Source organism: Dryobates pubescens, chromosome Z (assembly GCF_014839835.1).
Source record: "Dryobates pubescens isolate bDryPub1 chromosome Z, bDryPub1.pri, whole genome shotgun sequence".
Classification (NCBI taxonomy): Eukaryota; Metazoa; Chordata; class Aves; order Piciformes; family Picidae; genus Dryobates; species Dryobates pubescens.
In genome coordinates this window covers 120690306-120705879 of record NC_071657.1, presented here as the reverse complement: position 1 = coordinate 120705879, position 15574 = coordinate 120690306, and the positions used below count along the sequence as shown (strand labels likewise).

The following is a 15574-nucleotide window of genomic DNA, read 5'->3' as shown; positions in this document are numbered from 1 at the left end:
AACTAAATAGATGGATAGCTAGATAGATAAATAAAGATAACTAAATAGATAGATAAATAAATAGATAACTAAATAGATAGTTAGATAACTAACTAGATAGATAAATAAATAGATAACTAGATAAATAAGTAGATAAATAAATAGAGAGATAAATAGATAACTAAATAGCTAAATAAGCAGATAAATAACTAGATAGATAGATAAATAGGTAGATAACTAAATAGATAAATAAGCAGATAAATAACTAGATAGATAGATAAATAGGTAGATAACTAAATAGATAAATAAGTAGATAAATAACTAGATAGATAAATAAATAGGTAGATAAGTAAATAGATAAATAAGTAGATAAATAGATAGATAAATAAATAGATAGATAACTAAATAGATAAATAAGTAGATAAATAAGTAGATAAATAGATAGATAAATAAATAGGTAGATAACTAAATAGATAAATAAGTAGATAAATAACTAGATAGATAGATAACTAAATAGATAAATAAGTAGATAAATAACTAGATAGATAAATAGATAAATAAGTAGATAAATAACTAGATAGATAAATAGATAAATAAGTAGATAAATAATTAGATAGATAGATAAACAAGTAGATAAATAAGTAGATAGATAAATAACTAGATAGATAAATAAGTAGCTAAATAACTAGATAGCTAAATAGATAACTAAATAGATAACTAACTAACTAGATAGATAAATAAATGAATAGATAAATAAATAGATAAAGCTTTTTTTGGGGGTGGGGGGGAGGAAGGCAAAAAGTTCTCTGAGCAGGATAAAAGGTGAGAGGGTGGGTGGGGGGGTGGTCACACACACACACCACCCCCCCAACCCTCCCCCCCCCCCCCCTTTGTGTGTGTCCCCCACCCCCCTTCCCCCCCCCTCAGCCACACACCTTTAAAAATGTGGAACAATGTTTATTAAAATACAAAAATACACGTTGGGGTTTTTTGTGTTGTTGTTGGTTTTGTGTGGTTTTTTTCCTCTCTTTTTTTTTTTTTGGGGGGGGGGCGAGGGGGGGGGCTGTTTTGGTTTTTTTTGTCCTTTTCTTTCCTTTCTTTTTGTTGTGTGGGTTGGTTTTTGCTTTCGTGTGTTTCTCTTCCTGGCTCTAAAGGAGTTTGGTGTTGTCCGTTACATAGATATAGATATAGAGAGATCGTTTTAATGACAGCCCCCCCGCCCCTACACACACCCCCCACCCCCCACCCAACCACCACAACACCCCTTCCCCCCCCCACCCCAATTTTACACCACCCCCCCCAACCCCCCCCCGAAAAATAATAATTAACCACCATTGTATCCATCCAATAATTAACTTTTTTTGTTTAAAGCTTAAAAGAAGGAATTTCAGTGCTGGGGGAGGAGGGAAATAGGGGGTGTAGGGGGGGGCAAGGGGGTGGGGGAGGGGAGGCAACCCCCCCCTTGCATCACAGCACACCCCCCCGCTCCCCTAAAATAATAATTAACGAGAACGCCCCCCCCCCCCCCTTTTAAAAGTGAGGACCCCCCCTTGAAATATAAGAAGGGACCCCCCTCAAGAGGAAGCCACCTCAGATGCTGGTGGTTTCCATCGTCAAGCTTAAGAACATTCCCCCCTCCCGCCCCCCCCCCCAGTTAAAAAAGCCCTTTAATTGCTCTCCCCCCCCCCCCAGTTATCTCATTCCACAATCATTCCCCGGGGGGGGGGGGTAACGTTAAAGAGGGGGGGGAAGGGGGGTTTCCCCCCCATTTCTTATAGACACCCCCCCACCAAGAGAAAAAAAGACTAAAAACAGCTCAAATTTGCTCTACAATCATAGGTCAAGTCTCCTGTCTTGTTTTTTTCAGAGGGGAGGGGTCCCCCCAAAGTAGATTTCTCCTCCCCCCCCACATTGTCAGGAGCCTTTAGCCCTGTGAAGAGGGGAAAAAATCGGGGGGGGGGGGGGGGGGAAGGAGGGGTTGGGGAGAGGGGGGGCACCTCTTTTATACACCGGCCCCCCCCCCCCACTTCAAAAGAATCAACCTCAGCTTCCCCCCCAAAACCAGCCCCTTTCGCTCCCCCCCCCCCCCAAAAAAAAATCTAATGGGTGAGGGTTTGAGGGGTTTTTAACCCAAATTTGGGGGGGGGGGGGGGGGAGGGGGGAGGAGCAGGATTTTTAGGCTTGGTTTTTTGCTCTGGGTTTTACGGTTTTTTTGCTTTAATTCATTGCAGGTGACCCTTCCCCCCCCCCCAAAAAAAAAAGGTCATTAATTAATTAATTAACCCACACACACACACTCTCCCCCCCCCCCCCCAAAAAAAACAACCCACCCCCCTGAAAAAAAAATAGTCAATTTATTGCATTTGGACGATTTGGGCTGAACTGGAGGTCAGCTGGTGTGGACTGGAGGGGGGGAAGGGAAGGGTATAAAAAGGGGGGGGGGGGGGGGGAAGGGTCATATTTAAACCCTTTCCCGCCAAAATAATGAGCCCTCCCCCCCCCCAAAATACCTCCCCACCGGGGGCCTGCCGCCGGAATGGGCTCATCTGAGGCATTCTGGGGGGGGGGCTCCCCCCTTTGTAACAATGGAAGGGGAGGGAGGAGGGGGGATTAGGGCAGGGGAGGCTTTTGGGCTGAATTTGAAGGGGGTTGGGTTCATTTTGGGGGGGCTGGGGGCCATTTGGGGAGGGCTGGGGGGGGAGTTGAGTCTCGGGGGTTGAGGGTGGGGTGGGTTTTTTGAGTCTAGGGGGTCGGATTTGAGGGCAATTCGTGGAGTTTTGGGGCAGTTTGGGGAGGGGGTTGGGGTAGGTTTTGTGAGGTTTGGGGGGGGGGTGAGGTTTTGGGGTGAATCCTTGAGATTCTGGGTCGCTTCTGGGTCGGTTTTAGGGTAGTTTCTTGGACTGGGGGGAGGATTTTTGCCTTTTGGGGCTGATTTCTTGACTTTGGGGGCGGTTTGTTGATTTTGGGGGGAGCGTTTCTTGAGTTTTGGGGAATTTATTGAGGTTTGGGGGGGGAGTTGGGAGGGAGGGAAGGGGTTGGAGCAACTGACCTTTTTGGGGTGAATCCTTGAGATTCTGGGTCGGTTTTAGGGTAGTTTCTTGGACTTGGGGGAGGATTTTTTTTTGCCTTTTGGGGATGGTTTCTTGACTTTTGGGGCGGTTTGTTGATTTTTTGGGGGGGTATCTCTTGAGTTTTGGGAATTAAGGTTTCTAGGGAGGGGGGAGGGAAGGGGTTGGAGCAACTGAGGTTTTGGGGTAAGTTCTTGGGATTCTGGGGTAAATGCTTGAGGTCTGGGAGTACCTTTCTGGATTTCTGGAGGATTTCTTGACATCTGGGGACAATTCCATGATTTTGGGGAGGCTGTTTCATGAATTTTGGCTGATCTGGGGGCGGGGTTGGGTTAATAGAGGTTTTGGGATCATTTCTGGTGATTTTGGGGTCGCTCCTTGGATTTTGGGGGGATTTGTTTGCATTTTGGGGTCGCTCCTTGGATTTTGGGGGGATTTGTTTGCGTTTTGGGGTAATTTCTTAGATTTTTGGGGGGGATTTGTTTGCATTTTGGGGTCATTTCTTGGATTTTGGGGGGATTTGTTTGCATTTTGGGGTCACTTCTTGGATTTTTGGGGGGATTTGTTGGCATTTTGGGGTCATTTCTTGGATTTTGGGGGGGATTTGTTTGCATTTTGGGGTCATTTCTTGGTTTTTGGGGGGATTTGTTTGCATTTTGGGGTTATTTCTTGTTTTTTGGGGGGATTTGTTTGCATTTTGGGGTCATTTCTTGGATTTTGGGGGGATTTGTTTGCATTTTGGGGTCACTTCTTGGATTTTGGGGGGATTTGTTGGCATTTTGGGGTCATTTCTTGGATTTTGGGGGGATTTGTTTGCATTTTGGGGTCACTTCTTGGATTTTTGGGGGGATTTGTTGGCATTTTGGGGTCTTTTCTTGGATCTTTGGGGGGATTTGTTTGCATTTTGGGGTCTTTTCCTGGATTTTTGGGGGGATTTGTTGGCATTTTGGGGTCACTTCCTGGTTTTGAGGGGATTTGTTTGCATTTTAGAGTCATTTCCAGGATTTTGGGGGGGATTTGTTTCCATTTTGGAGTAATTTCTTGGATGTGGGCAGGATTTCTTGACTTTTGGGGTCATTTCTTGAGGTTTTGGAGTCATTTCATAGACTCATAGAATCAATAAGGCTGGAAGAGACCTCAAAGGTCATCAATTTCAAAGCTTTTGGGGGGGCTCTGAGGCTTTAGGGTAAAATCCTGAGATTTGGGGTAAATTCTTCAGGTTTTGTGGGACTTTGGGGTGACTTCTTGACTTGTAATTGATGGGGGGGGCTTATTTCTTGAGTTTGGGGTGATTTCTTGAGGTTTTGGGGCAATTTCACGGGGTTCTGGGGTAATTGATGTTTTGGGGTAAACTCTTGAGATTTGGGGTCATTTCCTGAGGTTTTGGGGGTAATTTCTTGTAGTTTTGGGACGATTTCTGCACTTCTGAGCTAATTTGTTGAGTTTGGGGGCAATTTCTTGCTGTTTCAGAGTACCTTTGAGGGGGTTTGGGGTCCCTTCTTGAGGTTTGGGGGGTTAATTTTTGAGGTTTTGGGGTGATTCCTTGACATTGGGGTCATTTGTTGAGTTTAGGGATGGTTTCTTGATGGTTTTTTGAGTCATTTGAAGTGGGGGTTGGGGTAATCGAGGGTTTGAGCTGAATTCTGGAGATTTTGGGGGTCATTTCTTGAGTTTTGGGAGGATTTCTTGAGCTTTTTTTCTTTTTTTAGTCATTTCAAGGGGTTTGAGGTAATTGAGGCTTTGGGGTGAATTCTTGAGCTTTTGGGGCAGTTTCCTCACATTTTGAGTTTTGGGATTACTGCTTGGAATTTTGAAGTAACTTTGTGATTGTTGGGGGTAATTAATTGAGCTTTGGGGCCATTTCCTGGATTTTTGGGGGTCAGCTCTTGTGTGTCAGGTGAATTTGCTGATACCTGTGGGGAATTTCATGAGCTTTGGGGTTATTTCTCGGAGTTTGGAGGTAAAAAACTTGATGTTTAAGGGAATTCTTGAGCTTTGGGACTCACTCTTCCATTTTGGGGGTGGTTACTTCTTGAGTTTTGGAGGCTCTTGGGTTTTGGGGTAACTTCTCGGGGTCTTGGGGTCATTTCTTGAGGATTTGGGGCAATTTGTTGCATCTCTGGGGGCCATTTCTTGTCATTGTGAGGTTATTTCTGGAGATTTTGGAGTAAAGTCTTGGATTTGGGGGCAACAGCTCAAGTCTTGGGGGCAGTTTCCTTCAGGATTAATTTTGTTGGTTTTGGGGGTCATTTCCTGGGGTTTGGGGGGAATATGAGGTTTTGGGAGTGTTATCTTAAGTTTTGAGAGCAATTTCTTGGGGGCTGGGTCAGTGGCTTGCGATTTGGGACCTATTCTGTTGATTTGGGGCAATTGCTTGAGGTTCTGGGATTTATTTCCTTGGGTTTTTTGGGGGGTCATCTCATGGGATTTTTGGGGTGATGTCTTGAGGTTTGGGGGCAATATCTTCAGTTTGAGGAGCAATTGCTCGAGTTTTGGAGCTTTTTGTTGTTGATTTGGGGCAATTGCTTGAGGTTTTGGGGCAAGTGATGGGGGCTTGGGGGCAAATTCGTGATTTTGGGGGCTTACTTTGTTGATTTGGGGGCAACTCCTTGGATTTTGGGGGCAATTTCTTGAGGTTTTAGGGTTAATTCTTGGGGGTTGGGACCATTTCTTGAGGCTCTAGGGTGAATTCTTGGGATTTGAGGGCAGTTTCTTGACTTTTGGGGCTTATTTTGTTGATTTGGGGGCAATTTCTTGGATTTTGGGGGCAATTTCTTGACTTTTAGGGTTAATTCTTGGGGGCTGGGACCATTTCTTGGGATTTTAGGGATAATTCTTGGGATTTGAGGGCAGTTTCTTGACTTTTGGGGCTTATTTTGTTGATTTGAGGGCCATTTCTTGGATTTTGGGGGCAATTTCTTGAGGTTTTAGGGTTAATTCTTGGGATTTGAGGGCAGTTTCTTGACTTTTGGGGCTTATTTTGTTGATTTGAGGGCCATTTCTTGGATTTTGGGGGCAATTTCTTGACTTTTAGGGTTAATTCTTGGGGGCTGGGACCATTTCTTGGGATTTTAGGGATAATTCTTGGGATTTGAGGGCAGTTTCTTGACTTTTGGGGCTTATTTTGTTGATTTGGGGCCAATTTCTTGGAATTTCTTGCAGTTTCTTGAGGGTTTTAGGGATAATTCTTGGGGTTTGAGGGCAGTTTCTTGACTTTTGGGGCTTATTTTGTTGATTTGAGGGCAATTCCTTGGATTTTGGGGGCAATTTCTTGAGGTTTTAGGGTTAATTCTTGGGATTTGAGGGCAGTTTCTTGACTTTTGGGGCTTATTTTGTTGATTTGGGGGCAGTTCCTTGGATTTTGGGGGCAATTTCTTGAGGTTTTAGGGTTAATTCTTGGGGGTTGGGACCATTTCTTGAGGCTCTAGGGTGAATTCTTGGGATTTGAGGGCAGTTTCTTGACTTTTGGGGCTTATTTTGTTGATTTGAGGGCCATTTCTTGGATTTTGGGGGCAGTTTCTTGACTTTGGGGGCTTATTTTGTTGATTTGAGGGCAATTTCTTGGATTTTGGGGGCAATTTCTTGACTTTTAGGGTTGATTCTTGGGGGCTGGGACCATTTCTTGGGATTTTAGGGATAATTCTTGGGATTTGAGGGCAGTTTCTTGACTTTTGGGGCTTATTTTGTTGATTTGGGGGCAATTTCTTGGAATTTCTTGCAGTTTCTTGAGGGTTTTAGGGATAATTCTTGGGGTTTGAGGGCAGGTTCTTGACTCTTGGGGCTTATTTTGTTGATTTGGGTGTAATTTATTGGAGTTTTGGGGCTATTTCTTGAGCTTTGGGGATTTTTTCTTGGGCGTAGGGGGCAATTCCTTGAAGCTTCATGGCAGTTTCCTGAGGTTGGGGGCTGAGGTTTTAGGGCAGTTGTGGGGGGGGCACAACTTTGGGGTTTTGGGGGGCAATTTGTTGAAGGTTTGGGACGTTTTCTTGGGGGGTTGGGGCAATTTATTGGAGTTTGGGGGGAATTTTATTGGGGTTTGGGGGGAATTTTATTGGGGTTTGGGGCAATTTCTTTGGGTTTGGGGCAATTTCTTGGGGGTTGGGACAATTTCTTGGGGGTTGGGGTTATTTTGGGGGGGGTTGAGGCTTACTTCTGGAATTTGGGGTGGGGAGGAGGGGTGTGGGTAATTTCCTAGGAGGGTTTTTTTTGAGGCTCTGCCAGAATTTGCTGCTCTCTCAGTCCATCAGGTAGAAGAAACACGTCCAAAAAAAAAAAACACAACCCCAAAATCATATCCTCCCCACCCCCCCAAAAAAAAAAACCAAACCCAAACCAAATTCCAAACCCCATCTCTGTACAAAAGTTATTGTCTATTTTTTTTTTAAACCATTTCCCCTCTTTTTTTTTATCATCTTTTCCTTTCTTTTTTTTTTTTTCTTCTATTGCATTTGAAGGGGGGAGGGGGGAGGGGGGGAGAGGAGGGGGGGAAGGCAAAAATCAACCAAGAAGAAAAAGAAAAGAGAGACAAAATCCCTCCCACCCCCACCCCTCAACACCACCCCCCTTCCCCTCCCCTCCCCCCCCCCCCCCCAAAAGAAAATAACAACCCTAAAATCAAGTCATATTTGGGTCTCCTGCACCTTGTCCTTAGGGTGGGTTTGGATTATATAGGGAGGCTCAGCCAGAGTTGTCCCGGGGGGGTGCAAAGAGTTGCCCAAACTGTTCTCTGTCCAGTGAGCCCCGTGGCCCCCCGCTTTGTAGGTGTTGAAGTTCATGTGGTCATGGAGGGTGGGCAACACCTCACCTGAGCTACCACCGCCGCCGCTGGCCGCCGCCGCCGCCGAAGAGGCGTTGGTGGCGGTGCTGGCGGCGGCGGGTGGGATGTCCTCATCCACCTGGATGATCTCCACCGTCCTGGCGGCCGTGACGGTGCTGCGCTGTTGGTGCCTCTTGCGGAGCTTGTAGAAGACGATCAGCATGGCGGCGGCCAAGAGGGTGACGGCCACGAAGCAGCCGATGATGATCTTGGTGGTCTTCATCACCTCGTCCAAGCTGGTTTGCATCTTGTCGGTTGAGTCGGCGGTGGGGACGGCCACCTGCTTCGGGGTCCTGGTGGTCTGGACCAGGACGGTGGTGGTGGTGGTGTAAGCCGGTTGGTAGCCGGTGGAGGTGGTGGGAACCGGCTTGCCGAACTTGGGGGAGATCTCCTCCGGGGAGACCTCGGTGGTCTCCACCGTGACGGTGGTGAAGAAGCTGTAGTTGGAGGTGTTGAGCTCGGCGGTGCTCACGTTGAGGTAAGCCGAGGCGTTGGAGTTGCCGGCCACGTTGGTCACCATGCAGGTGTAGAGCCCCGTGTCCGTCAGCAGGACCTGGGAGAAGTTCAAGGTCCCGTCGTTGAGGACGGAGAGCCGGGGGTGGTTGGAAGCGTGGCTCAGCACCGTCCCGTTGGGCAGCAGCCACCTGACCGAAGACATGGAAGGGGTCCGGCACTTGAGCTCCGCCACCCTCCCCTCGGAGATGTTGAGGTCCGTGGGAGCGTCCATGATGAAGGGCGCCGAGCACTGGAAGGCGGTCTGGTCCACCTCCACCAGGAACCTGCCCCGCATGTGGAGCGGGGCATGGCAGCGCCCGCAGCAGGTGGAGTTGGTGGGGATGTACTCCCGGAGCCACCAAGACAGCCACAGGATGTCGCAGTCGCAGTCCCAGGGGTTGTGGTGCAGGTGGAGCTCCACCAAGTACCTCAAGGGAGCGAAGAGGTCGTGGGGTAAGGAGGAGAGGTTGTTGTGGGCCAGGTTGAGCTCCACCAAGGCCGTCAGGTCGTCGAAGGCGTTCCTCTCGATCAAGTTGATCTGGGAGTTCATGATCCAGAGCTTCTTGAGGGACTTGAGGCCGTGGAAGGAGCCGGGTTTGATCTCGGGGAAGTGGTTACCCGACATCTCCAGCTCCTCCAGACCCACCAGGGGGGTCAAGTTGGGCATGTCCTTGATGTTGCACATCCCCAGGTTCAGGTACTTGAGGTTGTACAAGCCTTCAAAAGCCCCTTCCGAGATGTACTCCAACTTCTTCAGCTCCCCCAGGTCCAACCTCATGAGGGAGGGCACCCGGTTGAAGGCGTAGGAGGGGATGCTCTCGATGGGGTTGTTCCTCAACCACAGCTCCCTCAGCTTGGAGAGGTACTCGAAAGCGCCGCTGGGGATGACGGTCAGCCAGTTATCAAAGAGCTCCAAGGTGTTGAGGCTGGCTAAGCCGTTGAAGGCCCCAACTTCTATCTGCCTGATGGAATTCCTCCCCAGCTGGAGGACCTCCAAGTGGTGCAAGTGCCGGAAGGTGTCCGCTTGGATCAGCTGGATGTTGTTCTCCATCAAGTTGAGATAGCGGGTGTTGGAGGGGATGCCGGGGGGCACCTCGGCCAGGCCCCGCCGGTTACACACCACCTTGCTGAACTGGTTGGTGCAGGAGCAGACGGACGGACAGCTCTGAGGGCCCGGAGAGGCGGCGGCCACGTAGAAGATCCAAGCGTGGACGGTCAAGTAGGAAACCAAAGCTGCTCTCCACGCCCGGTGACGACTCGGCCAAGGTTGATGATGGTGGTGATGATGATGATGGTGGTGGTGGTGGTGGTCGTACTGGTGATACTGGTGCTGCTGCTGCTGGTGGTGGTGCAGAGTTACCTGCCACAAGAGCTTCATGATGTGGCACGATCATCATTCACCATCATCTGGGGGAGGTTTGGGGTTGGGGGTTGGTTGGAGTTTGGGGGGAGGGCGGTGTGGAGAAGGAAGAAGCAGGTTTGGGGGTGTCCTGTTGGGGGGGGGAGGGATGTGTGTCCCCACCACCACCACCGACCATCAACCACCAGTACCGCCACTTAGCACCACCACCACCTTTCTTCTGGTTCTGGCTTGGTCAAAGGTGGAGGGGGCTGGGGGCTGGTTTTAAGATGGGGGTGGTGGTGATTTTGAGTCAGGGGGTGATTTTTGGGGAGTAGGGGGGTTGGTTTTAAGAGGGGGAGCCTGGTTTGAGGAGGTTGGGGGAGGGTCACCAAGAATGAGGAGAAGAAAAAAGGGGTTAGGACAGCCCCCCCCCCCCCTTAAAAGACCAACAGTAGGTGATGGGGGAGGGGTGTAAGGAAGCCCCCTCCCCCCCAAAAAAAAATAATCAAAGTGGCACCTACCTGAGGGGGGGGTTGAAAGTGGGGGGCAGGGGAGGTTAGGTCCAGTATAAAAATGAGGCAAAAAAAAAAAAGAGAAAATGGCTCCTGGAGGCTGCAGGGGGGAAAGTACAAGGGGGGGGGAGGGGGGGAGGAGGTTTGGGGGTGTAAGGGACAAAAATTGGGGGGGGGGGAGGGGGGCTCCGCTAAGCAGGGGCCCTGCAGCCCCCCGGAGCCGTCAGCCCCGCCGGGCACCTGGGGTGGCAGCTCCGGCCGTGGGGCAGAGCCGGGGGGGCAGGAGGGACCAGCATGGCTGGTGGGGGGGATACTGGGGAGGGAATGGAAGGGACTGGGGAGGGGGGAAAGGGGAAGGGGGGGGGCGGGAAGTGGAGGGGAAAATGGGGTTAAAGGTGGGGTGGGAGTGGAAAGGAAGGGAGAAATGGGAATAAAAATGAAAAATTCAGATTAAAAAGTTAAAATAAGATAAAATAGAAAAATAAGAGGGGGGGAAAGGAAGGGGAAAAAGGGGGAAGAAAAGGGGGAAATAAAACAAGGAAAAGAAAATAAATAGAAAGGGAGATAGAAAGAAAATTGAGATGAAAATTAAAAAAGAGAAACCAAGGGAAAAGGAAAATAGGATAAAAGTGGGAAAGAAAATGAGAAGAGAAATAAGGGGGAAAGAAAAGGGAAGGAAAAAGAAGAATAAGGGGAGGGTGAAAATAAATAGGGGAAAAGAAATATAGAAAGAAAGGGGGATAAAAGGAGGGGGAAATAGGAAGAAAAATGGGCTAAAATAGAGGGGAAATGGGACTAAAAAGGAAAGAAAAGGGAAAATAGAGGCAGTGAAAAGGGGCAGCTAAATAAAAATAGAAGGGGAAAGAAAAGTTGAAAAAACAGCGGGGGGAGGGAAAAAATGAAGGGGGAAAAAAGAGAGAAAAATAAAAATAAGGCAGAAATGGGAATAAAGGGGACTGGAAATGGGGGAGGAAGGGGAAAATGGGAATAGAGGGGGAAGAAAACGAAAAGGGAAAGAAAATAAAGGGGAGGTAAAAGGTAAGGGAGAATAAAATATAGGGGAAAGAAAATAAAAGGGGAAAGAAAATAAAGGGAAGGAAAAAAGAGCTATGAGGGGAAATGGGGGTAAAAATGAAGGGAAAATAAGAAAGAGGGGAAATGGGGGGGGGAAGGGAAAAGAAAAAATGGAAAAAAGGCAAAGTGAAAGGGGGGAAAGGAAAAAGGAAGGGGGGGGGAAAGAAATATTAAAGATGAAAATTAAAAAAAAAAAAAAAAGGAACGAAAAAATGTGACCAAAAAAAGGAGGAATAAAAGGTTAAAAAATTAAAAAGGAAAAGCAAAAAAAAAAAAGGAAAATTAAAAATCGGGGGGAGGGGATAGGGAAAGGGAAGGGGGGGGCAAAAAGGGGGGGGGGGAAGTAACAAAAAAAAAAAAATCAAATCAAGGCAGGGGGAAAAAAAAAAAAAAAAGACAAAAAAAAAACCCCGGCTCTAAAAATAGCCCCCAAAGGGCAAAAAAGAAAAATGCAGGTAAAAAAGCCACGGATTTCCAACCTCCAAATACACCCCCCCCCAAAAAAAATAACCCAAAAAAAGGACAAACCCCCCCCCCCCAAAAAAAAAAAAAAAAAAAGAAAAAAGGAGAAATAAAACCCGCGGAAAAAACCGCGGATCGAACCGAGCCTGCCCCCCCACCACACACCCTCCCCCCGCCCCCCTTTTTCTTTAGCGCAGGGAATTCAAGCTGGGGGGGAGGGGGGGGGGTCCGAGGTGGGATTTGAGGATTTGAGGTGAAGGTTTAAGGGAGAGGTGGGGGGTGGGGGTGGGGGGTCCCCGAAGCCAACCCCCCCCCTTTTTTTTTTCCCGCGTTGTTTTGCGCGTCCCGCGGATCTCTCGCCTCCTCCTCCTCCTCCTCCTCCTCCTTCTCCTCCTCCTCCTCCTCCTCTTTTTTCAGCAGCGGGGGGGTGTGTTGCTGGTGCCGGCGATGATGATGATGATGGTGGTGGTGGTGGCAGTGATGTCGCCGGGCATGGTCCGTCGTAAGGGGCGGGTGAGGGGGGGGGAGTGTTATAATAAGGGAAGTAAAGGGAGAGGAAGGGGGGGGAGAGGACACCCCGCGGAAATGTTCCGCGGGGCGCGGAACGAAGAGAAAGAAGCAGCAGCGGCAAGCGGCGGCGGCGGCGGCGGCAGCGGCAGCCGCGCAGGCGGCTCTCGCATCCTTTTGTCCTTCACTTGCCAGTGCCGAGGAATTGCTGACGCATCGCGATGCTCAGCACCCAGCAACCCCCCCCTTAAAACCTTAACCCCCCCCCTTTTAAAAGTCCCCCCCCTCCGGCCCCCCCCCCCCCCCCCCCAAATTTCACCAGAGGGTGTCTAAACCACCGCCATCACCCCCCTTCTGCCACCCCGACCGCGTAATGCCCCCAACCCAATCTGTTTGATGGCTTTAAGGAGCTTCCTCCTCCTCTTCCTCCTGTTTTAATTTGGGAGGGTTGGGGGGGGGGAGCTTTGAAAAGCTGCCCCCCCCCCTTCAAACTCCCTCCCCCCCCAATTTTATCAGAGGGTTTCAAAACCCCTCTTCCACCTCGACCACTTAATACCCCCAACCCAATCTGTTTGATGGCTTTAAGGAGCTTCCTCCTCCTCCTCTTCCTCTTATTTTAATTTGGGGGGGGGCGTGTGTCTTTAAAAAGCTTCCCCCTCCCTTCAAACTCTCCCCCCCCCGCCCCGAAGTCCCCCCCCACACTATTTTACCAGAGGGCTTCCCCCAACCCCTTAATACCCCAAACCCAATCTGTTTGATGGATTTAATGAGCTTCCTCCTCCTCTTCCTCCTATTTTAATTTGAGGGGGGGGTTATGTGCCTTTAAAAAGCTTCTCCCTCCCTTCAAACTTCCCCCCCCCCCAAAAAAAAAAACCCTCCCCCCTGTTTTACCAGAGGGCTTCCCCCACCCCCTTAATACCCCAAACCCAATCTATTTGATGGCTTTAATGAGCTTCCTCCTCTTCTTCCTCCTATTTTAATTTGGAGGTGTTTGGGGGGGGGTTAAAAAAGCTCCCCCCCCCCCTTTCAAACTTTAAACTCCCCCAACCCAAATCCCCCCCCCAGATTTTACCAGAGAGCTTCCCCCAACCCCTTAATCCCCCCAACCCCTTAATCCCCCCAACCCAATCCATTTGATGGCTTTAATGAGCTTCCTCCTCCTCCTCTTCTTCCTTTGCCCAGTTTGGGATGTGGTGCCCAGTTTGGTTTGGGATGTGGTACCTGGAGTGGGATGTGGTACCCGGATTGGGATGTGGTGCCCACAGTGGGAGATGGTGCCCAGTTTAGCATGAAGTTCCCAATTTGCAATGTGGTGCCCACACTGGGATGTGGTGCCCATGGAGCAGGCTTGGGTGCCCATGGAGCAGGCTTGGGTGCCCATGGAGTAGATCTGGGTACCCATGGAGCAGGCTTGGGTGCCCATGGAGCAGGCTTGGGTGCCCATGGAGTAGATCCGGGTACCCATGGAGCAGGCTTGGGTGCCCATGGAGCAGATCCGGGTACCCATGGAGCAGGCTTGGGTGCCCATGGAGTAGATCCGGGTACCCATGGAGCAGGCTTGGGTGCCCATGGAGCAGGCTTGGGTGCCCATGGAGCAGATCCGGGTACCCATGGAGCAGATCCGGGTGCCCATGGAGCAGATCTGGGTACCCATGGAGCGGATCCGGGTGCCCATGGAGCAGGCTTGGGTGCCCATGGAGCAGATCTGGGTACCCATGGAGCAGGCTTGGGTGCCCATGGAGCAGATCCGGGTACCCATGGAGCAGATCCGGGTGCCCATGGAGCAGGCTTGGGTGCCCATGGAGTAGATCCAGGTGCCTGTGGAGCTTTGTCGCATGCCCATGGAGCACAGCTGGGTGCCAGTCTTGCCCAAGCCACCTCCACCCACCTGGGCCCACCATGCCCAGAGCTTCTTTTTGTGCCGTGGCGAAGCTTTGGAGCGGCCCCAGTGAAGTTGGAGATGAAGCTGGGGGGATGGGGGGAGCAGAGCTGGGCAAGGCTGCCAGGCTGTTGATGCCCTGCCCTGTCGGTTGCCCACAGGTGGAGGTGGAGGTGGAAAGCATGGACAAGGCTGGGAACTTCATCGGGTGGCTGCACATCGAGGGGGTCAACCTGTCGGTGGCCTTGGTGGAGCATGCCCTCTCCAAGGTCCACTTCACTGCCGAGAGGAGCTCCTACTACAAGGCCCTGCTGGCCGCAGAGGAGGCTGCCAAGCAGAAGAAGGAGAAGGTAACCCCTGGCAGGACAGTCCCCCAAGGATGGCTCCACCTTGAGGAGTGTCTCCACCCCAAGAGATGTCCCACCCTGGGGATGTTCCCATGTCTAAAGACATCTCCACCCTGAGGGATATCCCCGTGTCTAGAGACATCTTCACCCCTGGAGATGTTCCATGTTGAGGGATGTCTCCCCCACAAGAGATGTCCCCACCCCAAGGCCCATGGAATGCAACAGCAGCCTTCTGGAGACCAAAGCTTCTCCATCTCCCACCTTGCTGATGCCATCAGCCATATCTTTGAAGTCCTTTAACCAACCTTTGGTGTCCCACCGCCCCAGGTCTGGTCCCACTACGAGGAGACCCCGGTGGAGGAGGTGGTGCAGGTGCTGGAGGAGAAGGAGCGCACGGCCAACTACAAACCTGTCTTCGTGACAGAGATCACGGATGACCTTCACTTCTACGTCCAGGACGTGGAGACAGGTGGGGTGGACATCCCTGCAGGGGGTCTTCTGGAGCCAGGGAGATCCACCAAGGCCACCAGAAGTGGGTTCTGGATCCACCTCTTTCTTCTGCAGGAGCCCAGCTGGAGAAGCTGATGGAGAACATGCGCACGGAGGTGGGCAACCACCCCCCCGTTGAAGGGTCCTACTCCCCGCGCCGCGGAGACTTCTGCATCGCCAAGTTTGTGGATGGAGAGTGGTGAGGATGAGGAGGGCCTGCACCACCTCAGCACCATCCTGAGGGTCGTAAGGTGGTGGTGAACCCACATGTTGTGTGGGTTTTGGGGTGATACCTTCTTCATCCTCTCTCTTGTCCTGCAGGTACCGGGCCAGGGTGGAGAAGGTGGAGTCGGCTTCCAAAGTTCATATCTTCTACATTGACTATGGCAATGTGAGTGGTCACTATCCTCCATCCCATCCATCCAGCCCTCTGTTCAGGAGCCCAGCAGGATGTGTCCTCCCAACCCCAGCACCATGAAGCCCACCATGGAGTGTCCATCACCCTTGGGTGCCCACTGAACCCCAGCACCATGAAGCCCATCACGATGTGTCCATCACCCTTGGGTGCCCACTGAACCCCAGCACCATGAAGCCCATCATGGGG

The 15574-nt window shown here is 50.5% G+C and overlaps 2 protein-coding genes across 2 annotated transcripts in view; one reads left to right on the top strand and one right to left on the bottom strand.

The window, feature by feature from the left end:
• The window catches only part of SND1 (staphylococcal nuclease and tudor domain containing 1), an 88442-nt gene that overhangs the window by 70259 nt on the left and 2609 nt on the right, over nucleotides 1-15574 (top strand). Inside the window, exons 17-20 of the mRNA XM_054177992.1 lie at nucleotides 14296-14484; nucleotides 14809-14950; nucleotides 15046-15169; nucleotides 15292-15361. Of these exons, the coding sequence (XP_054033967.1) occupies nucleotides 14296-14484; nucleotides 14809-14950; nucleotides 15046-15169; nucleotides 15292-15361 (525 nt within the window). The remainder of the gene's footprint in view (nucleotides 1-14295; nucleotides 14485-14808; nucleotides 14951-15045; nucleotides 15170-15291; nucleotides 15362-15574) is intronic.
• On the bottom strand, nucleotides 7657-10012 carry LRRC4 (leucine rich repeat containing 4). Its single transcript, XM_009905700.2, has one exon. It carries the CDS (start codon nucleotides 9734-9736, stop codon nucleotides 7667-7669), a length of 2070 nt encoding a protein of 689 aa, XP_009904002.2. The 5' UTR covers nucleotides 9737-10012; the 3' UTR covers nucleotides 7657-7666.

Coding starts and splice junctions, on each gene's coding strand:
- LRRC4 (XM_009905700.2), bottom strand. CDS start 9,736: ATGAAGCTCTTGTGGCAGGTAACTCTGCACCACCACCAGCAGCAGCAG.